This window comes from Carassius carassius, chromosome 47 (genome assembly GCF_963082965.1).
Source record: "Carassius carassius chromosome 47, fCarCar2.1, whole genome shotgun sequence".
Classification (NCBI taxonomy): Eukaryota; Metazoa; Chordata; class Actinopteri; order Cypriniformes; family Cyprinidae; genus Carassius; species Carassius carassius.
Genome location: NC_081801.1, coordinates 10850021 through 10871208, shown reverse-complemented (window position 1 = coordinate 10871208; position 21188 = coordinate 10850021). Strand labels below are relative to the sequence as shown.

The 21188-nt window shown below is 39.6% G+C and overlaps 2 protein-coding genes across 2 annotated transcripts; both read right to left on the bottom strand.

The window, feature by feature from the left end:
* Positions 1–9706: 9706 nt before the first annotated feature.
* Positions 9707–10609, bottom strand: LOC132130788 (olfactory receptor 52E8-like). Its single transcript, XM_059542598.1, has one exon. It carries the CDS (start codon positions 10607–10609, stop codon positions 9707–9709), a length of 903 nt encoding a protein of 300 aa, XP_059398581.1.
* Positions 10610–17171: 6562 nt separating this feature from the next.
* LOC132130874 (olfactory receptor 52D1-like) lies at positions 17172–18095 on the bottom strand. The gene has a single exon (XM_059542718.1). The coding sequence runs from the start codon at positions 18093–18095 to the stop codon at positions 17172–17174; it is 924 nt and encodes a 307-aa protein (XP_059398701.1).
* Positions 18096–21188: the final 3093 nt, after the last annotated feature.

Genomic DNA, 21188 nt, shown 5'->3' with positions numbered 1-21188 from the left:
AGAATCAGTTCAGAATCAATCACCAAAAGAATCAGTTCGGTTCAGATGCTCTGTGAATCACACAAAACATATGCAGCATCATCAGCTCCTTGGTTCTCGAATCAGACACGTCCTACAGAAACGGTTCTTGTCTCGAGAACGAGTCAGTCTTTTGTTCATTATCTGGCTCGGCTCGGTGTTCATCTTCAGTTCTCTCTTCACAGCAGTTTAGTCAGTGTACTGTTTGAGTAAATGAATTACTCCGGGATATTGGTTAGTTTGAACTCAGAGGGAGTGTCAGCCACATTAAAAAAGTTAACAGCTTAAGTTATTTGTGGATTAATGCGTATTGGAGACGCAAACCATTTAAAATGATTCAGTTTGATTTGGTGAACTGGTTCAAGAAGATCCGGTTACATCGAATGATTCTTTCACGAACCGGATATCACAAACTGCTTTGTTTTGAACTTGCTCTCACAACAGACACGGAAGAGAATACAATGCTGAATAAAGTTGTAGCTTTTGCTATTTTTGGACCAAAATGTATTTTCGATGCTTCAAAAAATTCTAACTGTCCCTCTGATGTCACATGGACAACTTTGATGATGTTTTTCTTGCCTTTCTGGACATGGACAGTAGACCTTACACACAGTTTCAATTGAGGGACTGAGAGACTAAATCTAAAATATCTTAAACTGTGTTCCGAAGATAAACGGAGGTCTCACTGGTTTGGAACGACATGAGGGTGAGTTATTAGTGACATCATTTTGATTTTTGGGTGAACTATCCCTTTAAATATAATGCAGAGTCCTGACATCATATTTAGAAGAAGGTCTTATTATGTTACATATCATATTTCAACAAATAGAGAAGAAAGTCAGGGTCCCTGACATACCTAGAACCTTTACCATTTTTCCTTTCTCAAGATATTTCCTTTTATATATGTACAGTGTTCCTGTAGCTCAATTGGTAGAGCATTGCCTTATCAAGTGCAAGGTTGAGGGTTCGATTCCAAGGGAACACATGATAGGTAAAAATTGATAGCCTGGATGCACTGTAAGTTGCTAAATGCATAAATTTAATATATATATACAGTACAGACCAAATGTTTTGACACACCTTCTCATTTAAAGAGTTTTCTTTATTTTCATGACTATGAAAATTGTAGATTCACACTGAAGGCATCAAAACTATGAATTAACACATGTGGAATTATATATGGAATTATATACATAACAAAAAAGTGTGAAACAACTGAAAATATGTCATATTCTAGGTTCTTCAAAGTAGCCACATTTTGCTTTGATTACTGCTTTGCATACTCTTGGCATTCTCTTGATGAGCTTCAAGAGGTAGTCACCTGAAATGGTCTTCCAACAGTCTTGAAGGAGTTCCCCGAGAGATGCTTAGCACTTGTTGGCCCTTTTGCCTTCTGTCTGCGGTCCAGCTCACCCCTAAACCATCCCGATTGGGTTCAGGTCGGGTGACTGTGGAGGCCAGGTCATCTGGCGCAGCACCCCATCACTCTCCTTCTTGGTCAAATAGCCCTTGATGCCTTCAGTGTGACTCTACAATTTTCATAGTCATGAAAATAAAGAAAACTCTTTGAATGATTGATGGTCTGTACTGCATATATATATATAAATATATATATATATATATATATATATATATATATATATATATATATATATAAATAATTTTTATTTAATTAATTAATTTATTTTTTTAAGTTATATGGGTGATCTACTGACATTGCTCAAATTAGAGAACACGAATCCAAGCATATTTCCATAATTAACATGATCCACCCAGAGCAGGGCAATCTATAGTAAGGTCACTAACAATTGATAAATGAATTATGCATTTATATAGCGCTTTATTGTGTATTGCTGTACAACCAAAGTGCTTTACAATCATGTGGGGGGGGTGAATGAGCCATGTAGAAATATAAACAAATGATCAGTGTTGGGGAGTAGCTAGCTACAAGTAGCGACGCTACTAGCTTAACTACATTCTTCAGAAGCTAACTACTTTTCCAGCAAGTAGTGATGAAGCGCAACCACAAGCTACATTCCAAGGAAAGGAAGTACATGGCTTATGTAGGGTGTGTGATTGGTAGCAGGTGTGTGTCTAATCAGTGCAATGGATGCTGGGATATGTAGTCGGGGATGACATGCAACAGTTTGTGTAGTGTGATTGACAGGATTTGTGACAAAAATACAATGAGGACTAACTCACCTGCAAGGAAACTTCTAAACTATGCAAAACCCCTGTCTTCGTACAAATTGGCTCACACCATTTCATACCAACAAGGCAAATTGCTATGATCACTAAAAGTCTGTTCGTAGCAAGTTAAGTCTTTGTGCTACTCTTACTTTCTGTGCGATGTTGTTGTGCCGGTTCAGCTGGGCCTGGAAAGTCTCAGCATGCCATTAGACCAAACGCATCGAGTCAATATGCCATTTACGAAGCTTTGCTAAACAAAGGCCAAGCTACCCTGACAAATCATACAGGTATCCGGAGGAAAATAAAATCAAGACGGTCCTACCAGGATATCCTTTTGCTATTGACAATTCTTCTCTTGGCTGGAGATGTCGAGCCAAACCCTGGTTCGCACGGATCCGGTATTGGTGATGCCGGCCTATCCATAGATGCGCATGGCTATCGCCTGGGACCTGCCCTGGATTATCGGTGGGACAACAACAGCAAGCAGAGTCTGGAGGTGGGAGGAGGCCGAAGATCAAGCAGGTGTACGTGGATGGCGTCGACGGACATCATGCTGCAGTCTTCCCTGGATGCGCTGAATCCATGCGGTTTGGATTCCGTGTCGCCGGAGCGACACACGAGGAACTATCCGGAACTTTGACGCACGCCAGCGGTGAGCTTTTATCACTCATGCCACCGATGCTGGGGATCTCTACACCGGTAAAGTGGCCTGTTCATGATAAACGAAAACTTACTGATCTCAATCCAGCTATCAGGAAACACTGTAAGTTTACATTTTTCCAAACACTATATCAAGCAAAAATTCTATGGGACCCACTATGGAGGATTTATTGGGTCAAATTATAAACTAAAAGTCTAAAACTAAAAGCCTTAAACCAAATCTAAAAATCTAAATTTGAAACTTAAAGTCCAAGTCGAAAATTAATTTGGTATTTAGGATTGGGCATTTTGTATTTAGGATTGGGCATTTGGTATTTAGAATAGGGCATTTTGTATTTAGGATTGGGCATTTTCTATTTAGGGTTGGGCATTTGGTCATTTAGCCATTTAGGATTTAGGATTGGGCATTTGGGGATTTAGGATTGGGAATTTGGGTATTTAGGATTGGGCATTTAATCATTTAACCATTTAGGATTGATGGACAGCAGAGGGAGCTCCCAGTGCTAAGGAGCACACTGTAATGAAAGTAATGTAATTGTAATGTAATTCTGTTTCTGTAATGAAACAGAGCGAGTGAGCGGCTTGAGCGAGGACTGTGTGATAACTTCAACTTAATGACAGCTTTGTAACATTTGTGGCCTCAAACACAAAGTCACCAGTGAAAGGAGTGCTATCGTTCTGACGACGAGAAAGCAGCAGACAGTGCAGCAGGTAAGATGCTAACATTAGCTACTAGTTATATAAGCTGATATTGCTAACATGCTTTAGTAGTGTATTATTATATTATATATTTTTTTTTTTGCTATATAGCCTATATATATTTTATAAAGATTGTGAGAGAAAAGAAATTAGGCTTGTTTGACTTGAACCGCTGCTGCACACTGCAAGACTGATCGGTTTATGACATCAAAGTACTGCGAGAGCGACTCAAAAGCATAAGGAGTGTTTACTTTCTTTGATGTCATATGTCGTGTGTGTATGTATATATGTATAACAACATCAGGCCCTGCTGGACTTGAGAACGGATCAAGAGCGGCAGTTTCACACCATCCTTCAAGCCCAGCAGGAGGACCACGAGAGGTTCTGGAGCTGGATCGACCAGGAGGTTCGTACCGAGGTCACGGGACCACCCGCGGTCCCCGCTCACCTACCCCTTCACAAAATGGGATCGCAGGATGACCCTGAAGCTTTCCTGGAACTCTTTGAAAAATCAGCTGAAGCTTGCGGCTGGCCCCGCGACCAATGGCCAGTTAGGCTGATTCCCCTGCTCTCGGGCGAGTCCCAGGTGGCCGCACAACAGCTACCGGTGGCAAACCTCCTGGTCTTTGATGACCTGAAGAGAGCCATCCTTCAGCGGATCTGCCGGTCCCCAGAGCAACATCATCAGCGGTTCCGTTCCCTGGACCTGGGGGAAGCTGGTCGGCCCTTCGCGATGGCCCAGCAGCTCCGGGACTCCTGCCGCAAGTGGCTACTGGCCAAGGGAAGTGAAGTGGAACACATCATCGACCTCGTGGTACTGGAGCAGTTCATCGCTCAGCTTCCCAGGAAAACAGCCGAGTGGGTCCAGTGCCACCGTCCCACGTCACTGGACTCGGCTATCCATCTCGCAGAGGACCACATGGTGGCGTGCCCAGGGGTCAGCAAACCCCTTCCATCAATCTCTCTTTCTCCCTCTCTCCCCTCTCCATCTCTCTCTCGACCTATCCCTCTCCCTAGGTCCCGTCCACCCGGCCCTCCTCGTGTCCCGTGCCAAGGGCACCACGCTCTCTCCGTGCCAATTCCCCAATCCACTCCCTGCCACTGGGGCGGTGGGGAGGTCTGGGCTGGCCTGTTGGCATTGCGGGGACCCGGAGCATTTCATGGACAGGTGTCCTGTGTTGGAATTGGGAATGATGATCCGGGTCTCGGATGTCCCACAGGCCACCCCCGGTCAGGCAGGCGAATACCAAATACCCGTGACTATCAAGGGGGGTATATATCCGGCCTTGGTGGATTCAGATTGTAAACAAACCTCGATCCATCAATGCCTGATGCAACCGGGGGCATTGGATACAAGCTGCGTGGTTAAGGTGCAGTGCGTACACGGGGATGTGGTGGAGTACCCTATGGTCCCAATCATAATTCAATTCAGGGGTCAAAAGCATAGTGTGGAGGTGGCGGTTAGTCCCCACCTCTGGCATCCAATAATTCTGGGAACGAATTGCCCTGCATTTACTGTCTTATTGGGGTTTTTATGTGTGGATGCCTCTTGGGGAAATAAGGCATGGAAGGGGGATGCGCGTGTGCAGGTGGGAGAAACTGAGCCAGGACCGCTGGGTTCTGCTTCAGGGGAACTGAGCGAAATCGGGAGACTGGTTCTCTCGGAGCGTGATGACTTTCCTCTGGAGCAGTCTCAGGACGAGACATGAAAACATGCTTTCCAACAGGTCAGCTCTATTGATGGCCAACCTCTCCATCTTGCCCACCTGCTCACCTATCCGTATTTTGTCATTCTAAGAGAACGGTTGTATCGAGTGACCCAAGACGCTCGGACAAAAATAAATACAACCCAGTTGTTGATTCCGAAGAACCGCAGGGAAATACTTTTCCATGCGGCTCATGCTAATCCTATGGCGGGCCATTTGGGACAGGCAGCAACACTGAATCGCCTCATGACCCGTTTTTTTTTTTGGCCGGGCATTCATGACAACGTGCGCAGGTGGTGCACATCTTGTCCGGAATGTAAGTTGGTGAATCCACCGGCCGCCCCAAAAGCGCCATTGCGCCCCCTTCCCTTAATGCAGGTCCCCTTTGAGAGAATTGGTATGGACCTCATCGGGCCATTAGAGCAATCTACACAGGGACATCGCTTTGCACTAGTCATAGTTGACTATGCAACACGATATCCTGAAGCAGTGGCTCTCCACAACATTTCCGCTAAGAGTGTTGCAGACGCCCTGGTGGATCTCCCGGGTGGGGTTCCGAAAGAAATCCTCACCGACCAGGGCACGGCGTTTATGTCATGTACGCTACGCGAACTTTACAGATTATTGGGCATTAAATCGATTCGAACTAGCATCTATCACCCACAGACCGACGGCCTGGTCGAACGATTTAATCGCATGCTTAAATCAATGATACGTAAATTCATCCAAGAAGATGCCAAGAATTGGGATAAGTGGCTAGAACCCTTGTTATTCCCTGTGCAAGAGGTCCCACAAGCCTCCACAGGGTTTTCCCCCTTCGAACTTCTCTACGGTCGCCAGCCCTGAGGGGTGCTGGATGTCCTTAGAGAAACTTGGGAGGAGGGGCTATCTCAAGGCAAAAACGAAATTCAGTATGTGCTGGACTTGAGAACATAACTCCACACTTTGGGGCGGCTATCAATGGAGAATTTGTTACAAGCCCAGGACTGCCAGAGCCAGCTATATAACCGGGGAACTAGATTACGCAAATTTGCACCGGGAGAGAAAGTACTTGTATTACTCCCAACGTTGAGCTCTAAGTTAATGGCTAAGTGGCAGGGACCGTTTGAGGTCGCACGACAAGTCGGAGATCTCGATTATGAGGTAATATGGTCCGATAGGAACAGGACACATCAGATCTACCACCTCAACCTCCTAAAAAAATGGAATGAGGCGGAATCAGTGATGTTGGCAACGGTGATTAGCGGAGAGGATGATCTCGGGCCAGAGGCGAATGTCAAACCACAACCTTTGTAAACACACCAAATACTTAAGTCCATGAACATACTTTTTTCTTTTCTGTTCATTCCCTTCTGTATTTATATTGTATTTACTTTATACTGTAATTAAGTTGAGAGCTAGGTGAGGTGAGCAATATATTGTCTGTTTGAGGGTATGTTCATATTGTTTAAAAATTCCTGCTGTATTTATTACATTGCTATTGTATTTATTCAATTAATAGTGTATTTTTATTGACTTTCGTATTTTTAGGGTGCCTATTAAGACCTGGCTAGGGACAACAGATGGAAACTAGCACTTGTAGCTAACTCTGGCTTATTTACAGCAAGTAATTTGTCTGTTGATCAATGAGCATTGTCCCTATCAAATAAATAAAAAAAAAAAAAAAAAAAACATATTTGCCAATGAATATTAAAGAGGTAAGCCATTCAAGTAAGCAAAAAACATTATTACGGGCTGTTCAACTGTGTTAAAAGAAACCTTTTAATGATACTGATAATAATGAAGGTGTGACTGTTTCTACACAAGAAATCTATGATACAGTTAGGGATAATGTATATTCGGTCGGTAGTTATAATAACGCATAATAACCCCCGACAGGGTGATCAGATGACACAAAAGATCCCAACCCACTCATTACACGGCTACTTGCCACATAAGTAAATAATTAGACACAAAATGTTGATTTGAGTTTAAATATTTGAACAAAAAGATTCTATAAAAACAACAGTTGCGAGTAAGGGGCAAGTTCAAACTAGACGGATATAACTAGACGGTTTGTAAGTTTTCTTTTAATCCATTACAGTGTACACAATCATTGTAAATGGCAGCAGCTGTTGGTATGATTTGAGAGAGCGAGTCTGCGATACCAGGATGACATTAAATAATTGTAAACATAATATTGAATTGAGTTTTAATATTTATTAGCTAACCAAATGAAAAGCTTCCACAAAGAAAAACTGTTCAAATGTAATAGCGCTAACTTCAGTTACCTGGATGAGTCTGTGTTATCAGCTTTTACTGGTTGTTATCGAGGGATAACATACCTCGGAATGTCGCAAATGACCAATCAGAATCAGCTATTCCACAGAGCCGTGTATTAAAAGATAATAAGGCATGTGGTATGGATAAGATATATCCTTAACATTTATATTTTGTGAGAAGAATACTTGTTTTACTTGGTTCTTAGCTCATGGTATTTTACTTGATTCTCTTTTATCTGTTATGTTAGTGCCTATTATTAAAGATAAAGCTGGCAAAAAAGAAAGCATAAAGCTTTGGCCAGTATTTTAACCAAAGTCTTTGAGGACACCTTACTAAATAACTTGGAACAGTTTGTCCTGACCTCTGACAACTAGTTTGGTTTTAAATCTAAACATATGTGCATTTTTGCTTTAAAAGAGATTTTAGATTTTTATATTAGACACAATTACGAATTTATTATTATTATTATTTATTAATGGTTTTTAGTTTTATTGATGCCTCTAAAGCATTTGATCATGTAAATTATGAAAAATTATTTAGGAACAGGAATTCTTAAATCTCTAATGAAAGTTCTGGCTTACTGATTATACAACATATATGTATATATAAATTAATATTATAATATTAATGCTGTCAAGGTTACTGAGGGAGAGGACCCAGATGCAGAATGCACAAGGGACGTTTTATTGACAATTTAGACAAAGCACGATAGGGGGGAGTGGTTTGAACGGTCCAGACAATCGGATGGGGCATACAACAATGGAGCAGGCAGATGGGGGGGGGGGGGGGGTGACCACTGAGGGGGGCCCTGGGAGACAACCGAGTGCAGGACTGTAGAGGAGGCTGTGCAAGGGACCAGACCACAGCACCAGGAACCAAGGGCACTTGGCTATGGAGGTGAAGCCACACACGTCAGACCTCCAGGCGGGGAGACCCAGTGGCCAGGGAGAAAGCAGCAGGCAAGACAGGAACAGACAGAACTCACAAAACACTAGACAAGACTTAAGATAACAAGAGAACAATAATAATAATAATAATAATAATAATAAACAAGGGCAAAAAGTCAGACAAGAATGCTATGACCTAGAAACAAGATAAAAGGGGAACTAGAGAAATAACCAAAGCTAACTAACTAAAGTTAACTAAAAAGGTAAAGAAACAAATACCAAAATAAAGTTCTAGAAATAACTGGAAAAACTAACCAAGAAAATAACTCAAAGGGGAAAATAAATACTTTAAACAACAAGTCAAACTCACGAGAAAATAAAAATGAAATCCAAACAAAAAGAAACACTTAAACTAGACTAGAATAAACAATGACAAGATAAACTTAAACTAATAAATACCAGACTTTAACAGACAAGGAAAAACTCTATAGTATAGATCAGCTAGCAAGCTAAGCAAACATTAACTCACGTACAAAACGAACCAGCAACCACATGAGGGAAATGATCACAATAAATAGGAAGGAAAGCACACGAACACAAGGTGAGAACAATCAATTAATGAGCACCAAACAAGGACTAAACAAGGGGGCGTGTTAATGGGAAACAAGGTGGCAGGACGAAAGGAGCACATGGCCAACATGAACAGAGACAAAGCCATGAGGTCATACACAGGGAAAACAGAGAAACACAAAACAAAGACAAAATAGACACAGCTGCCAGGGCAGAACCCTGACAAATGCAGTGTGCATCATGCTGATTCTATGCTGGATTCTATGATGGACTTTCTTATGAATAAGTGGAAGCATTTAAAAAAAATAATGTAAACAAAGAATAATTCATACATATGCATTTATGTTTATTTGAAAAGCATGTGTGTAAATGTGGGGAAATTTACAGACAGTTAGTTATTCAGAAAGTCATTATTACTATTATTCAATCAATCAATCAATTAAAAAGACCTTCAGGTGGAAGTCCATATCATCTTGTCCAGGTGTTTTTTTTTTACTGTAAAATCTCAGTATAAATTATTCCATTAGCAAATTTTTAAATGGCTTTCCAGCATAATAAGAATATTAAAACATTAGTGTCGCTTGATATAAATCTTCCTTGACTTGTATCTTTAGATTAAGCCCAAACAACAGTTCATTTATTTCTCTGATAGAATACACTGCAGCATATACACAACATACTTCAGTCTTTGTCATCTTTGGTACAATTCATGCATCATTTTAGGACTCTTTTGCGAACTTCTGATAGTTTTATGCCATAAATTACAGGATTTAAAAGAGGTGGCACTACAATCATCTCTAAAGCCAAAAACATACGGAAATTTACTTGGAAATCACTTGATCCATATCTGTTATAGATCGTATCAAAAAGTATCGCTACAGTGAGATTTATTAATGAAATTACATGAGGCACACATGTCTGCCAAAATTTCCTTCTGCATTCTAATGATGCTTTACATGCAATAATAAGTTTTATATAGGACATCATAATTACAATCACAAGGCCAAAATACAGTGAAATAAAAATAAACCCATAAATGTTATTGATCACTGTTGACTCACATGAAAGTTTCACTATTGACCAGTTGTCACAAAACAATTTTTCAATATTATTTCTACATGGTACCAACCTGTTTGATAAGAAAACAGCAATGAACATATTAAGAAATGGTATAACCCAACATAAACCAAGTAATATGCTGCATGAAAATTTGTTTATTTTTGAGTGATAGTCTAAAGGATGACATATGGCCACATGTCTGTCATAAGCCATCACTGCTAATGTAGAATATTCACACATAACATAAGTATAAACAACAAAAGCCTGGAATGAACACATGTAAGATGGAATTACATATGAATTCAATATTAAATCATGTAGGAATTTAGGATAAAATGCTGTTGTTCCATAAATATCATTTACACACAGATTACACAGAAAAATGTACATTGGTTCATGAAGGGCTTTTTCCAAAACAATGACTACACTGAGCCAAATGTTCAAAAACAGTATCATAGCATAGAGGAACAAAAAGCATGTGAAATAAATATACCTGTATGATTTAGCATTATGCGGTTCCATCAGAGTGTAGGTTGTAAAATGTGTCATATTATCCATCATGTATTCAACAAGAAGAAGTAATTGATGAGCACTGACATAATTTTCAACTTAAAAATATGGCATACATGCTTTTAAAATACAATGAGCTTTAACACCAATCAAACATTATTTTTGCATTACCTTGAACTGTGATCTAAAACTCACATTCATGAAATGAAAGCACTATGGACAACTGACCCGCTTATAAATAGCTTTTTTGCTCAATTTAAGTTCTCTGCTCTTCTAAATAAACTCTAGGGAAAATTAAGAGAGCACTGAAGCCTTTTTTTTTTCAAGGAAAAGTTTACCGAAGTATCACGACAAACAGAGTAAACTGAAGAAAAAAGTAATTAAAAATGTTTATATATATATATATATATATATATATATGTGTGTGTGTGTGTGTGTGTGTGTGTGTGTGTGTGTGTGTGTGTGTGTGTGTGTGTATATAATCTTATTTTCTGGAATGTTTTATCATACTGTGCTTCATGATGTTCATACAATAATGTTGACAAGTTGTACATGTCTGTTTCAGTGCATCATGTAATTGACAACGTTTTATGCCTTTTTGAGCTCATAAATGTTCACACATGTTGAAATACATGAGACAAAAACTTTTGCCTAAAGGAGATTTTATATTTGTATATCAGGCACAATTCCACAATTTTTATGTGTTATATTAATGCCTCTTAAGCCTTTTATAATGTAAATCATGAAAAATTGTTTTGCAAGTCACACATCAGGGGAGTTCCTAATTTTCTAGTGAGAATTCTGGCTTACTAACTATACAACATATATGTATTTTTAAATTAATATTTTAATATTGCTGCAGTGTGCATCTTGCTGGTTCTATGATGTATTTGACTTTTTATGAGTATGTGAAAGCTTATAAATAAGCAAGAGCATTTAAAAAAAAATTATGTAAACAAAGAATATTTTATACATATGTATTTATGTTTATTTGAAAAGTATGTGTGTAAATGTGGGAAAATGTACGGACACTTATACACAACATAATTCAATCTTTGTCATCTTTGGTACAATTCATGCATAATTTTAGGACTCTTTTGCAAACTTCTGATAGTTTTATGCCATAGATTACAGGATTGAAAAGAGGTTGAGCAGAAAGGCTGAAAGGATACAGCAGAGAGGGTGTTGAGGAAGGGAACAGGTCAATGAAAGTAGGCGGGAGAGGGACATTTTCCCTGTTAAACAGGTTGGGTGAAAACTGAAGGATGGGTGCCTCTAAGTGCAAGTCTATTAAATCTTCCAGGTCCAGTTTGTGCTCACCCCCAGTGATGGGGAAATGGGCGGGGTTTTCCATTGTCCCCACGATCTCCACAGCTCTATCCACCATCGATTGTGCTGTTGCACCTGGTCAGACATTTGTGGCTCAGGCGCCAGGGAGATCGTCAGCTCTGTCGCTCCTGATGGCGATGGCTCAACGACCATGGCAGGCTCTGGCTCTCCATCTGCAGTGGGCTTGGGCAGTTCCGCGCCACGGGGTGGTCCTTGACTGGGCTTTTTATCCAATGTGGGGCAACCACTCGATGAGCACCCACTCGATGAAGGCGGCAATGCTCTCTCGGAGACCATATGTGGACAACTGCACTTGTGGGGTGTTATTAAGTCCAGCTAGATAGAACGAGCAGAGGCAGTTGTTCTGGTAGTGTGTCAGGCTAGCTAGGAACACAAAATCTTTTATGTGGTCCATGAGAGGCAAATTACCCTGCTCCAGCAGGAGGACGAGGACAGAAGGGTCATTCATAATAGAAAATAAAATGTAACAAAAACGGAAAGCAAAATGACAGGAAGATACCGCTTAATTAGCTTTAGTTTGGGTCAAGTATTCTGTCACAATCACTGTGTGTGGAAACAGGCAGGACAATGAAGAATTCCAATAATCACTTTAATAATTCACAATAGGTAATCGAGACAGGTCACTCGACAAAACAGAACTGAACAGGCTTAGCTCTAAGTACAGTCACAAATGAGGATAATTAATTGAACTCAGTGAACAGAACGACACAATCAGACACGAGGAGGAATTAAGGTCACACTAAGCACATGGGGAATGAATACACAATAAGACAGTTCTGTGGTGTGACACCAACATAAGCCAAGTAATATGCTGCATGAAAATTTTTCATTTTTGAGTGATAGTCTAAAGGTTGACATATGGCCATATGTCTGTCATAAGCCATCACTGCTAATGTAGAAAATCAACACATAACATAAGTATAAACAACAAAACCCGGGAATGCACACAAGCAAGATGGAATCACATATGAATTCAATATTAAATCATGTAATAATTTAGGATAAAATGCTGCTGTTCAATAAATATAATTTACACATAAAAAATGTACATTGGTTGATGAAGGGCTTTTTCAAAAGCAATGACTACACTGAGCCAAATGTTCAAAAACAGTATCATAACAGGGACAAAAAGCATGTGAAATAAATATACCTGTATGATTTAGCATTATGCGGTTCCATCAGAGTGTAGGTTGTAAAATGTTTCATATTATCCATCATGTATTCAACAAGAAGAAGTAATTGATGAGCACTGACATAATTTTCAACTTAAAAATATGGCATACATGCTTTTAAAATACAATGAGCTTTAACACCAATCAAACATTATCTTTGCATTACCTTGAACTGTGATCTAAAACTCACATTCATGAAATGAAAGCACTATGGACAACTGACCCGCTTATAAATAGCTTTTTTGCTCAGTTTAAGTTCTCTGCTCTACTAAATACACTCTAGGGAAAAATAAGAGAGCACTGAAGCCTTTTTTTATTTCAATGAATAGTTCATCCCAAAAAAACTGAAAAACTGAGTAAATTGAAGAAAAAAGTCATTAAAAATGTTTGTATTAACCACAGATCAAGCTTATGACAAATACAATCACAACTTAAGTTATGATTAATGTCCCAGTGGTTAAAGAACAAAGCTATATTATTTGATTTTAAGAGGATGTGCAAAATCGTATCCTGTAAGAAAAGCTAAAAAAAAGTCATAAAAACAACAGACCATAATTTAGCTCATAATAAACTATATGTATCAGCAAATTCCCGTTCTCTTTTCTATTGTTTTAGTTTTTTGTTTTTTGTTTTTTTTGGGACAAAATTCCATGAATGTATCTGGGAGCAGTGCAATCATAACAAAATGATATACATATTCTGGAATGTTTTATCATACTGTGCTTAATGATGTTCATACAATCATGTTGACATGTTGTAAATGGTTATGTTTCAAATGTTCTGTTAGAATACATTCATTATAACATGTTTGCATGTCTGTTTCAGTGCATCAGGTAATTGTCAATATTTTATGCATTTTTGAGCTCCTGAAATATTCACACTTGTTGAAATATATGAGACAAAAACTTTTGCTTTAAATTAGATTTTAGATTTGTACAATTCCACAAATGTATGTGTTATATTGATTCCTCTAAAGTCTTTGATTGTGTAAATCATGAAAGATTATTCTGCAAGTTACACAACAGAGGAGTTCCTAAATCTCTAGTGAGAATTCTGGCTTACTGATTATATTACATATATGTATATCTAAATTAATATTTTCATATTGCTGCAGTGTGCATCGTGCTGATTCTATGCTATTCTATAGAGGAGCATTGAGCAGTATAGAGTGCCCTATCACGGCTGTAGACGGTAATGTTTTCTATTGGTTAATTTCTCTTGGTTCATGTCAAATTAATTTTGATAAATAAGTCGCACCTGACTATAAGTCGCAGGACCAGCCAAACTATGAAAAAAAGTGCGACTTATAGTCCGGAAAATACGGTACATGTTAAGTAAAACCTACTGTATCTGAAAAATGAGTTTCATTTTTATCTCTATTGTAGGGCTGGACGATTATGGCCTAAAATCAAAACCTCGATCAATTGAACATTTTACCTCGATTACGATTATTTTGTTTCTGTTGTCTTTTTTTTTTTTTTTTTTTCTCATAGTCCACTGACAAGGTTTGTACTGTAAGCAGGGCCGTAGCTGGGGTTAGCAGGACCCTGGTGTAGGTTGTACCAGTGTGCCCTGTTTGAAAGTGTTTAATTTGTATGTTCGTTCTGTTAATTTGTTTGTGCTATTTACACAGTTTTTAAGTTTTTTTTTTTTGTAAAAATTAAACATACAGTCAAACCAAAATTTATTTAGACACCTTCAACATTTCTCACATTATCAGTTTATTTGCTATAGTTTAGAAAATGGTAATAAAATATGGCAAGAACTCAAGAGTTAAACTGTCAGAACAAATTCATCTTGATAATATCAGATAACTTTGATAGAAACATATGTAATGGATTACAATCAAACAAAACTTCAGACAACAGTCAATACTTTGTTGGCCAATTACCAATCAATGATCAATTGTGTTCAGTCTGTGGTGTGAAAAGGTTGCATTAGCAATTCCGCAAAGCCAAAGGAGAGCTCAGTTCAGTGTTACTGTCTGTGAGACGCGGCTCTCTCTCTGCGTGCCCACCGAGCACAGCGCTAGTAACCATCTGCTCAGTTCAGCTTTTCCGCGTCTTGTGTTTGAATGCTTTAAAGTTTTTTGAATGGTTAAATTGGCAAGTGGCAAGGCTTAATAACACGTGAAAATGATACGCTTTCATGACGACACGCAGCAGCTTTCTGTCAACTGTCTTGAACATCTTTTTAGACTGGCCTCAGCCAGACGGTTGAGATCGACTATTAAAGGTGGGATATTTTTTCCTATTGAAAGCGCGATCTGACATCATAGCTCACTATCACCAGTTATTTATCCATGTTTGTAACATTTTTTACAGATTATTGCTCGGTGTAAGAGATAAATAAAGATCAGATAAAGATAAATTAGCACATTTACCAGTACGAGTGATTGCTTGTGTGAATTAGTCATACTGTCTCTATATTATTGTGAAGCTGTGGGTTGTAAATAGCATAGTTCCTTCAAAAGTAGAAAAATGCTATAATAATTTTTGAGATTCTAAGCTACTTTAGTAATAAATCACAGGACACCGCTGATAAATAGTTTTTGCGTTCCTCTTTGTGCGCGATCTTCATAGCTACTGTTTATATGAGTGTTCGTGCCACAATGCAGCTGCGCGAACATGGGAGCTCGAAATAATAATACACATCCGATCGTCTAATCGCTTTAATGTCCAAACCATAAAACAAATACAACTGACAAAGTTTAGTGAAGACGCAAGGCTCACCGCTCGCATGCCCTCACTGTGTGTTGAACCGGTGTTGTACCCAATTTTGACCCCCTGCCAAATTATTACCCCCCTCGTTTAAATCGCTACTTGATTGCCTAATCCTAACCCCACCCCTAATCCTAACCCCTCCCCCAAACTGTCACGATCCCCACACAAGAACAGAGGACAGGTACATCCAATAGCAGTAAGTCTTTTAATAAGGGAAAACCGTTACATCAAATCAAGTCCAGGCAGGGGTCAAAACGAAAATGGCAATCAAAAACCAACAGGCACAAAACAAACGGGCAAGAACAGAACTCCGAAGTGGCGTGATAAATACAAGGACTAAACATACTAAAGTAAAGTAAAACATACTTAGTAAAACATACTAAAACAGTATATATACACAGGGAAATGACAATGCTAATGGGGAATTGGCTGAGTGCAATGATTAATGACCAGGGACAGCTGAGTGCAATAAGGAGACAGGGATCTTGGGGAATGTAGTTCAGGAAGTGACAGACACCGTGGGGAAGGAGGACATCTAGTGGTTACCCAGGGAACACAAACCAGACACTGTGAGGACCACCACAGCTAGGGGGGGTAATAATTCTAGGGGGGTAATAATTCGGCAGGGGGTCGAAACTACAGTTTAGCTAAAACTATTGACTAAAAGTTGACAAAAATGCAATGACTTTTCATCGACTAAAGCTAGACTGAAACTATGAAAGATTCAAATGACTAAAATGTGACTAAAACTATAAAGCATTTTCGCCTCAAGACTAAGACTAAATTAAAAATGCCTGCCAAAATTAACACTGTTCAGTATGCCATCAATAAAATGCACCATCAGCAAACTGCTCACCCACACACCGTACAAACGGTCTGCCATCTGGCCTGTACAGTGAAAACCATTTCAACCATTTCATTTAATGGTGTTTGTAGTCACAGTTTTGCAGGTACTTTATGTCAGATATGACTGACTGACCAATATTGACTTATTGCACATTACGCCCAAAAAACAACCATTATTCATTAAGAGAACAGAGACAACCCATTTAGACTATGCGCCTGGGTGCGCTGACAGTTTTCCCGTTATTACTCTAGCAAAAGTGGATTCAGACATGCCCTGAGTACACCTACACAGTGCGCTTAAGACCATGCGCTTAGATCGTTATATTCGGAACCTAAATCACAAATATACACCAAATTGAATTTATGTATTTTGGTTCTTAGTTTTTGAAGAGTGCACATGTACATAAAAAAGGTTTCAGTTAAAACTAGTAAAATTTGCAAAAATTATTATTAGCATAATTATGTATGACAATTTGAGTGACTATAATATAGCAAACAGTACCAAGTATAATTAATTCTTTATTGTATGATATTTACACATGATTTTAAACATTTTTTACGTACCTCTTTGAGTTTTAATACATAGACTAAAGGATTGAAAAGAGGCGGCAGTATAAGCATCAGTAAGGCAAAAGCAACATACACATTCTCTGGGACATCACTTGAGCCATATCTGTTGCACATGGCATCAAAAAATACAGTAAAGCCACAATTTATCAATGAAAATAAATGTGGTCCACATGTCTGCCAAAATGTTCTTCTGTTTTCTAGAGATGCTTTACATGCAACAACAAGTTTTATGTAAGACACAATAATCAGAACTGTAAGACAAATATAAAATAATGAAACAATTAATGCCATGAGGTTATTAATAACCACTGATTCACATGAGAGCTTTACTATTGACCAGTTGTCACAGTATAATTTGTCAATATGATATTTACACACAGCCAACCTATTTGACAACACAACCCCAATGAACATAGAAATAAATGGTACAGTCCAACAGAATACGAGTAATATGCCACATTTATTTTTTGTGAGTTTTGAGTGATAGTCCAAAGGTTGACATATGGCCACATGTCTGTCAAATGCCATCACTGTTAATGTTGTGCACTCACACATAGCTGAACTGTAGATCACAAAAGCTTGGAGGCTGCACATAAAAGAAGGAATCACATATAAATCCAGAATTAAATCATGCAGGAATTTAGGATAAAATCCTGTTGCTCCATATAAATAATTAATACATAAATTGCACAGAAAAATGTACATTGGTTCATGAAGGGCCCTCTCTAAAGCAATGACCACACTGAGCCAAATGTTAATCACCAGTATCAAAGCATAAAGAAGCAAAAAACATGTAAAATATATATGCCTATAAGATTTGGAACCTCTTGGTTCCATCAGAGTGTAGATTGTAAAATAGGTCTTGTTGTCCATATTCTATTAATGTTAATCCAAAAAGTTGTCTCTATACAAAAATCATGTTATTCCTAAATAATTCCAAGTTGAGAACAAATGTCATTGATTAACACTAACAGCAATCTTCCAGTTGAAAATATGACTCCAAAAATGACACACAATCTTTACAAACACATTTGATAAACCATTGCTGGTGAGTTGTTATCTTGTATGTTGAAAATCATGAAATGGAGGTACTGAATTTCATTGATATGCATCTAAATAGCTTTTATTGTGCTCTGGAAAATTCTCTGAGGTTCAAAATAAATCCCAGGGGTTCAATAAACTTAGCTAGTCTTTGTGTTGTGCTTTTCAGAAAAAGTTATTTCTATTAAATATATTTAGAAAATAATATATACAATTTTATATTGCAATAGTAAAGCTTATCAAAGAAACTATGGCACATGTCTGCCAAAATGTCCTTCTCAACTCTAATTGTGCTTTACATGCAATGGTACACTTTTAAGAAAAATGGTTCTAAACAGTATCATAAAAGGGTTCTTCGACTTGTAACAATAGCAGAACCCTTTTTAGTGATTAATTTAACCTTTTTTAGAACCATAATTTAAATATGCTATATAGAACCTGTTATGTCCGTAAGGACGTTTATAGTATTGTGTGTGTGTGTGGTGTATTGTGGTTTTTCTGTCCTGTCTGTTTCTCTTACTTTCGCTTTCTTAGGTTGCTGCTGGTTGGCTATATTGCTTGTCAGTCAAGACTAACGAGATTGTCACGTGACATACATTGTACACACGTAGTTAAACTTGTCTGTATAAAAACACTAGGTAGGGATTTGTGCCACCCATTGTATTTATGTTTATTAGGTAGTGTAGTTTAGTTAAGACGTCTCAGACATTGAAGACTTTTTCTTTGATCTTTTCTTTTTATCTTAGTATTAGAGGTTAAATGTGTTAGATGTTTTTTTTTTTTGCTTATATTACTTTTGTTTGTTTGGCACAATCCGTTTTCCCCTTTTTCCTTTGTGGTTGGGGTTTTGTTATGGTAAATATATTTTCATTATTTTATTAAACTCATATTCACGTTATTCAGTGGTCTCTCGTGTTTTCTCACCTCATTCAGTGTTATATGTTGATGTGTGTCTAGGCTGGTTACATGTTTTCCCCTCTTAAAAAGCCCTAGACGGGTACGAGTCATAGGAGGGTCGTAACAGACCATATTGGTGCTATAAATAACCTTTTTAATTATAGTTTTTCACTAATATTAGTATTATTTGTATATATTATTTATTAATATAGTTTTTTTACCCTTTTTTTTACTTTGCCTTCACAAGGGCACATACGATGTTGCTAAAAAGAAATGTATTTTGTGCATTTGGTGTAATGAAATGTGTTTATACGGTTTAAGGTTCAAAAAACACATTATTTTCCAAATACTGTACATGAAGACAAAAACAATAAATCCCATTGCAAACGAAGCATTTATTGCATCCAGTATGGACATAAATACTGATTATAATGATTTGCACAGTCTTACTACGTTGCGTAATAGAGAGTGCTCCGAACTTGGCATCAGCCCTAACACTGAGCGCTCTGGAACGGGTCGACTGGGAGGAGTCTGGGTGGTAGAGGGATGCTGAAAGACTAGAGAGAATAAAGGTAAGGCTACTCTGATTATTTATAGTGGTTGCCTCTCTCGTGGTGGTTGGATAGGTGATGTGATTACTGCCCCCCCCCCCCCAAAGAGGGTTAGTGTCCCCACAACCCTATTCTCCCACAACAAAATCCAACAAATGTCCTGGCCACCGTCGAACACGCTTCGGCCTCTCTGATGTTTTACCCTCAGCGCCAGGCTCAACCCTGAGTCCGTTATTGTCCGTTGCAGCGCTGGGAGTGGATGGTGAGGAGCCTCCCTGGCCTCCACCATTCTCTTGTTCTGGGGCCAGTTGGTGGTACGGTGCCAACCGATCCTTGTGAAGCACCACCCGCCTACCCCGTCCAGGCATTCGGACTCCGAAGACCACCTCCGAAATTTGATTTAGAATCTCTACGGGTCCCTGCCAATGGGGGGGGCGACCCGAACACCAAGTCCACCGGCGTGCGGAGCTCCCTCCCAAACATCAGCGCTGCCGGTGTGCACTGACTTGACTCCTGCACTGCTGTCCTATATGCCCACAGGACCAGGGGCAGATGCTGGTCCCAGTGTCTCTGGTGCTGACTAGTCAAGATGGCAAGTTGGGTGGCCAGGGTGCGGTTGAACCGCTCAACCAGTTCATCGCTTTGAGGGTGGAGGGAAGTGGTTCTTGTTTTCTTTACCCCCAGCCGCTGACACACCTCACTGAACAACCGACTTTCAAAGTTCCGCCCCTGGTCACTGTGAAGTTTGTCCGCACCCCGAAAATGGGCAAACATCTCGTCCACTAGTCGCTGTGCCGACGTGGAAGCACTCTGATCCGGCACTGCATATGCTTCTTGCCACTTCGTAAAATAGTCCATAGCTACCAGGACAAAGCGGTTGCCGGCCTCTGTGATGGGAAATGGTCCCAAGATATCAAACCCGATCCTCTCCATGGGTGCCCCTACTAGGTACTGTTGCAACGGTGCGTGAGAGCGTTGGCTGGGTCCCTTCTGTGCCATGCAGACATCGCTGCAGTGAACATGTAGCTCTGCATCCTGCCGACACCCCGGACAGTAAAACCGCTGCCGCAGCCGCCGCACTGTTTTGGAGTTCCCGAAATGGCCAGCTCCAGCTGCCCCATGAACCCAATGGAGGACTTCTGGCCACAGAGCGTGGGGAACCAGGAGTTGCAGACGGTCAACTCCCCCCCTGGGTGCCTGCCATCGCCTGTAGATCACATCATCGTGGAGCTCCAGGCTGCCCCACTGAGAATGAAGTGACTTGATCTCAGGCCCCTGTGAGGACACCGCTGGCCAGTCCGGACGTGCTCGAGCCTCCAGCCAACCCCTCACCTTCACTAGAACTCGGTCATTCGCCTGCTGTTGTCTCAGCTGCTCGATGGTGAATGGCCCTGCGTCTCCACCACTGCCACCCAGGCTCAGTGGCTGCCGACGATGGGTCAGATCTCATTCTTCCTGGCGAGCACAATACCGACAT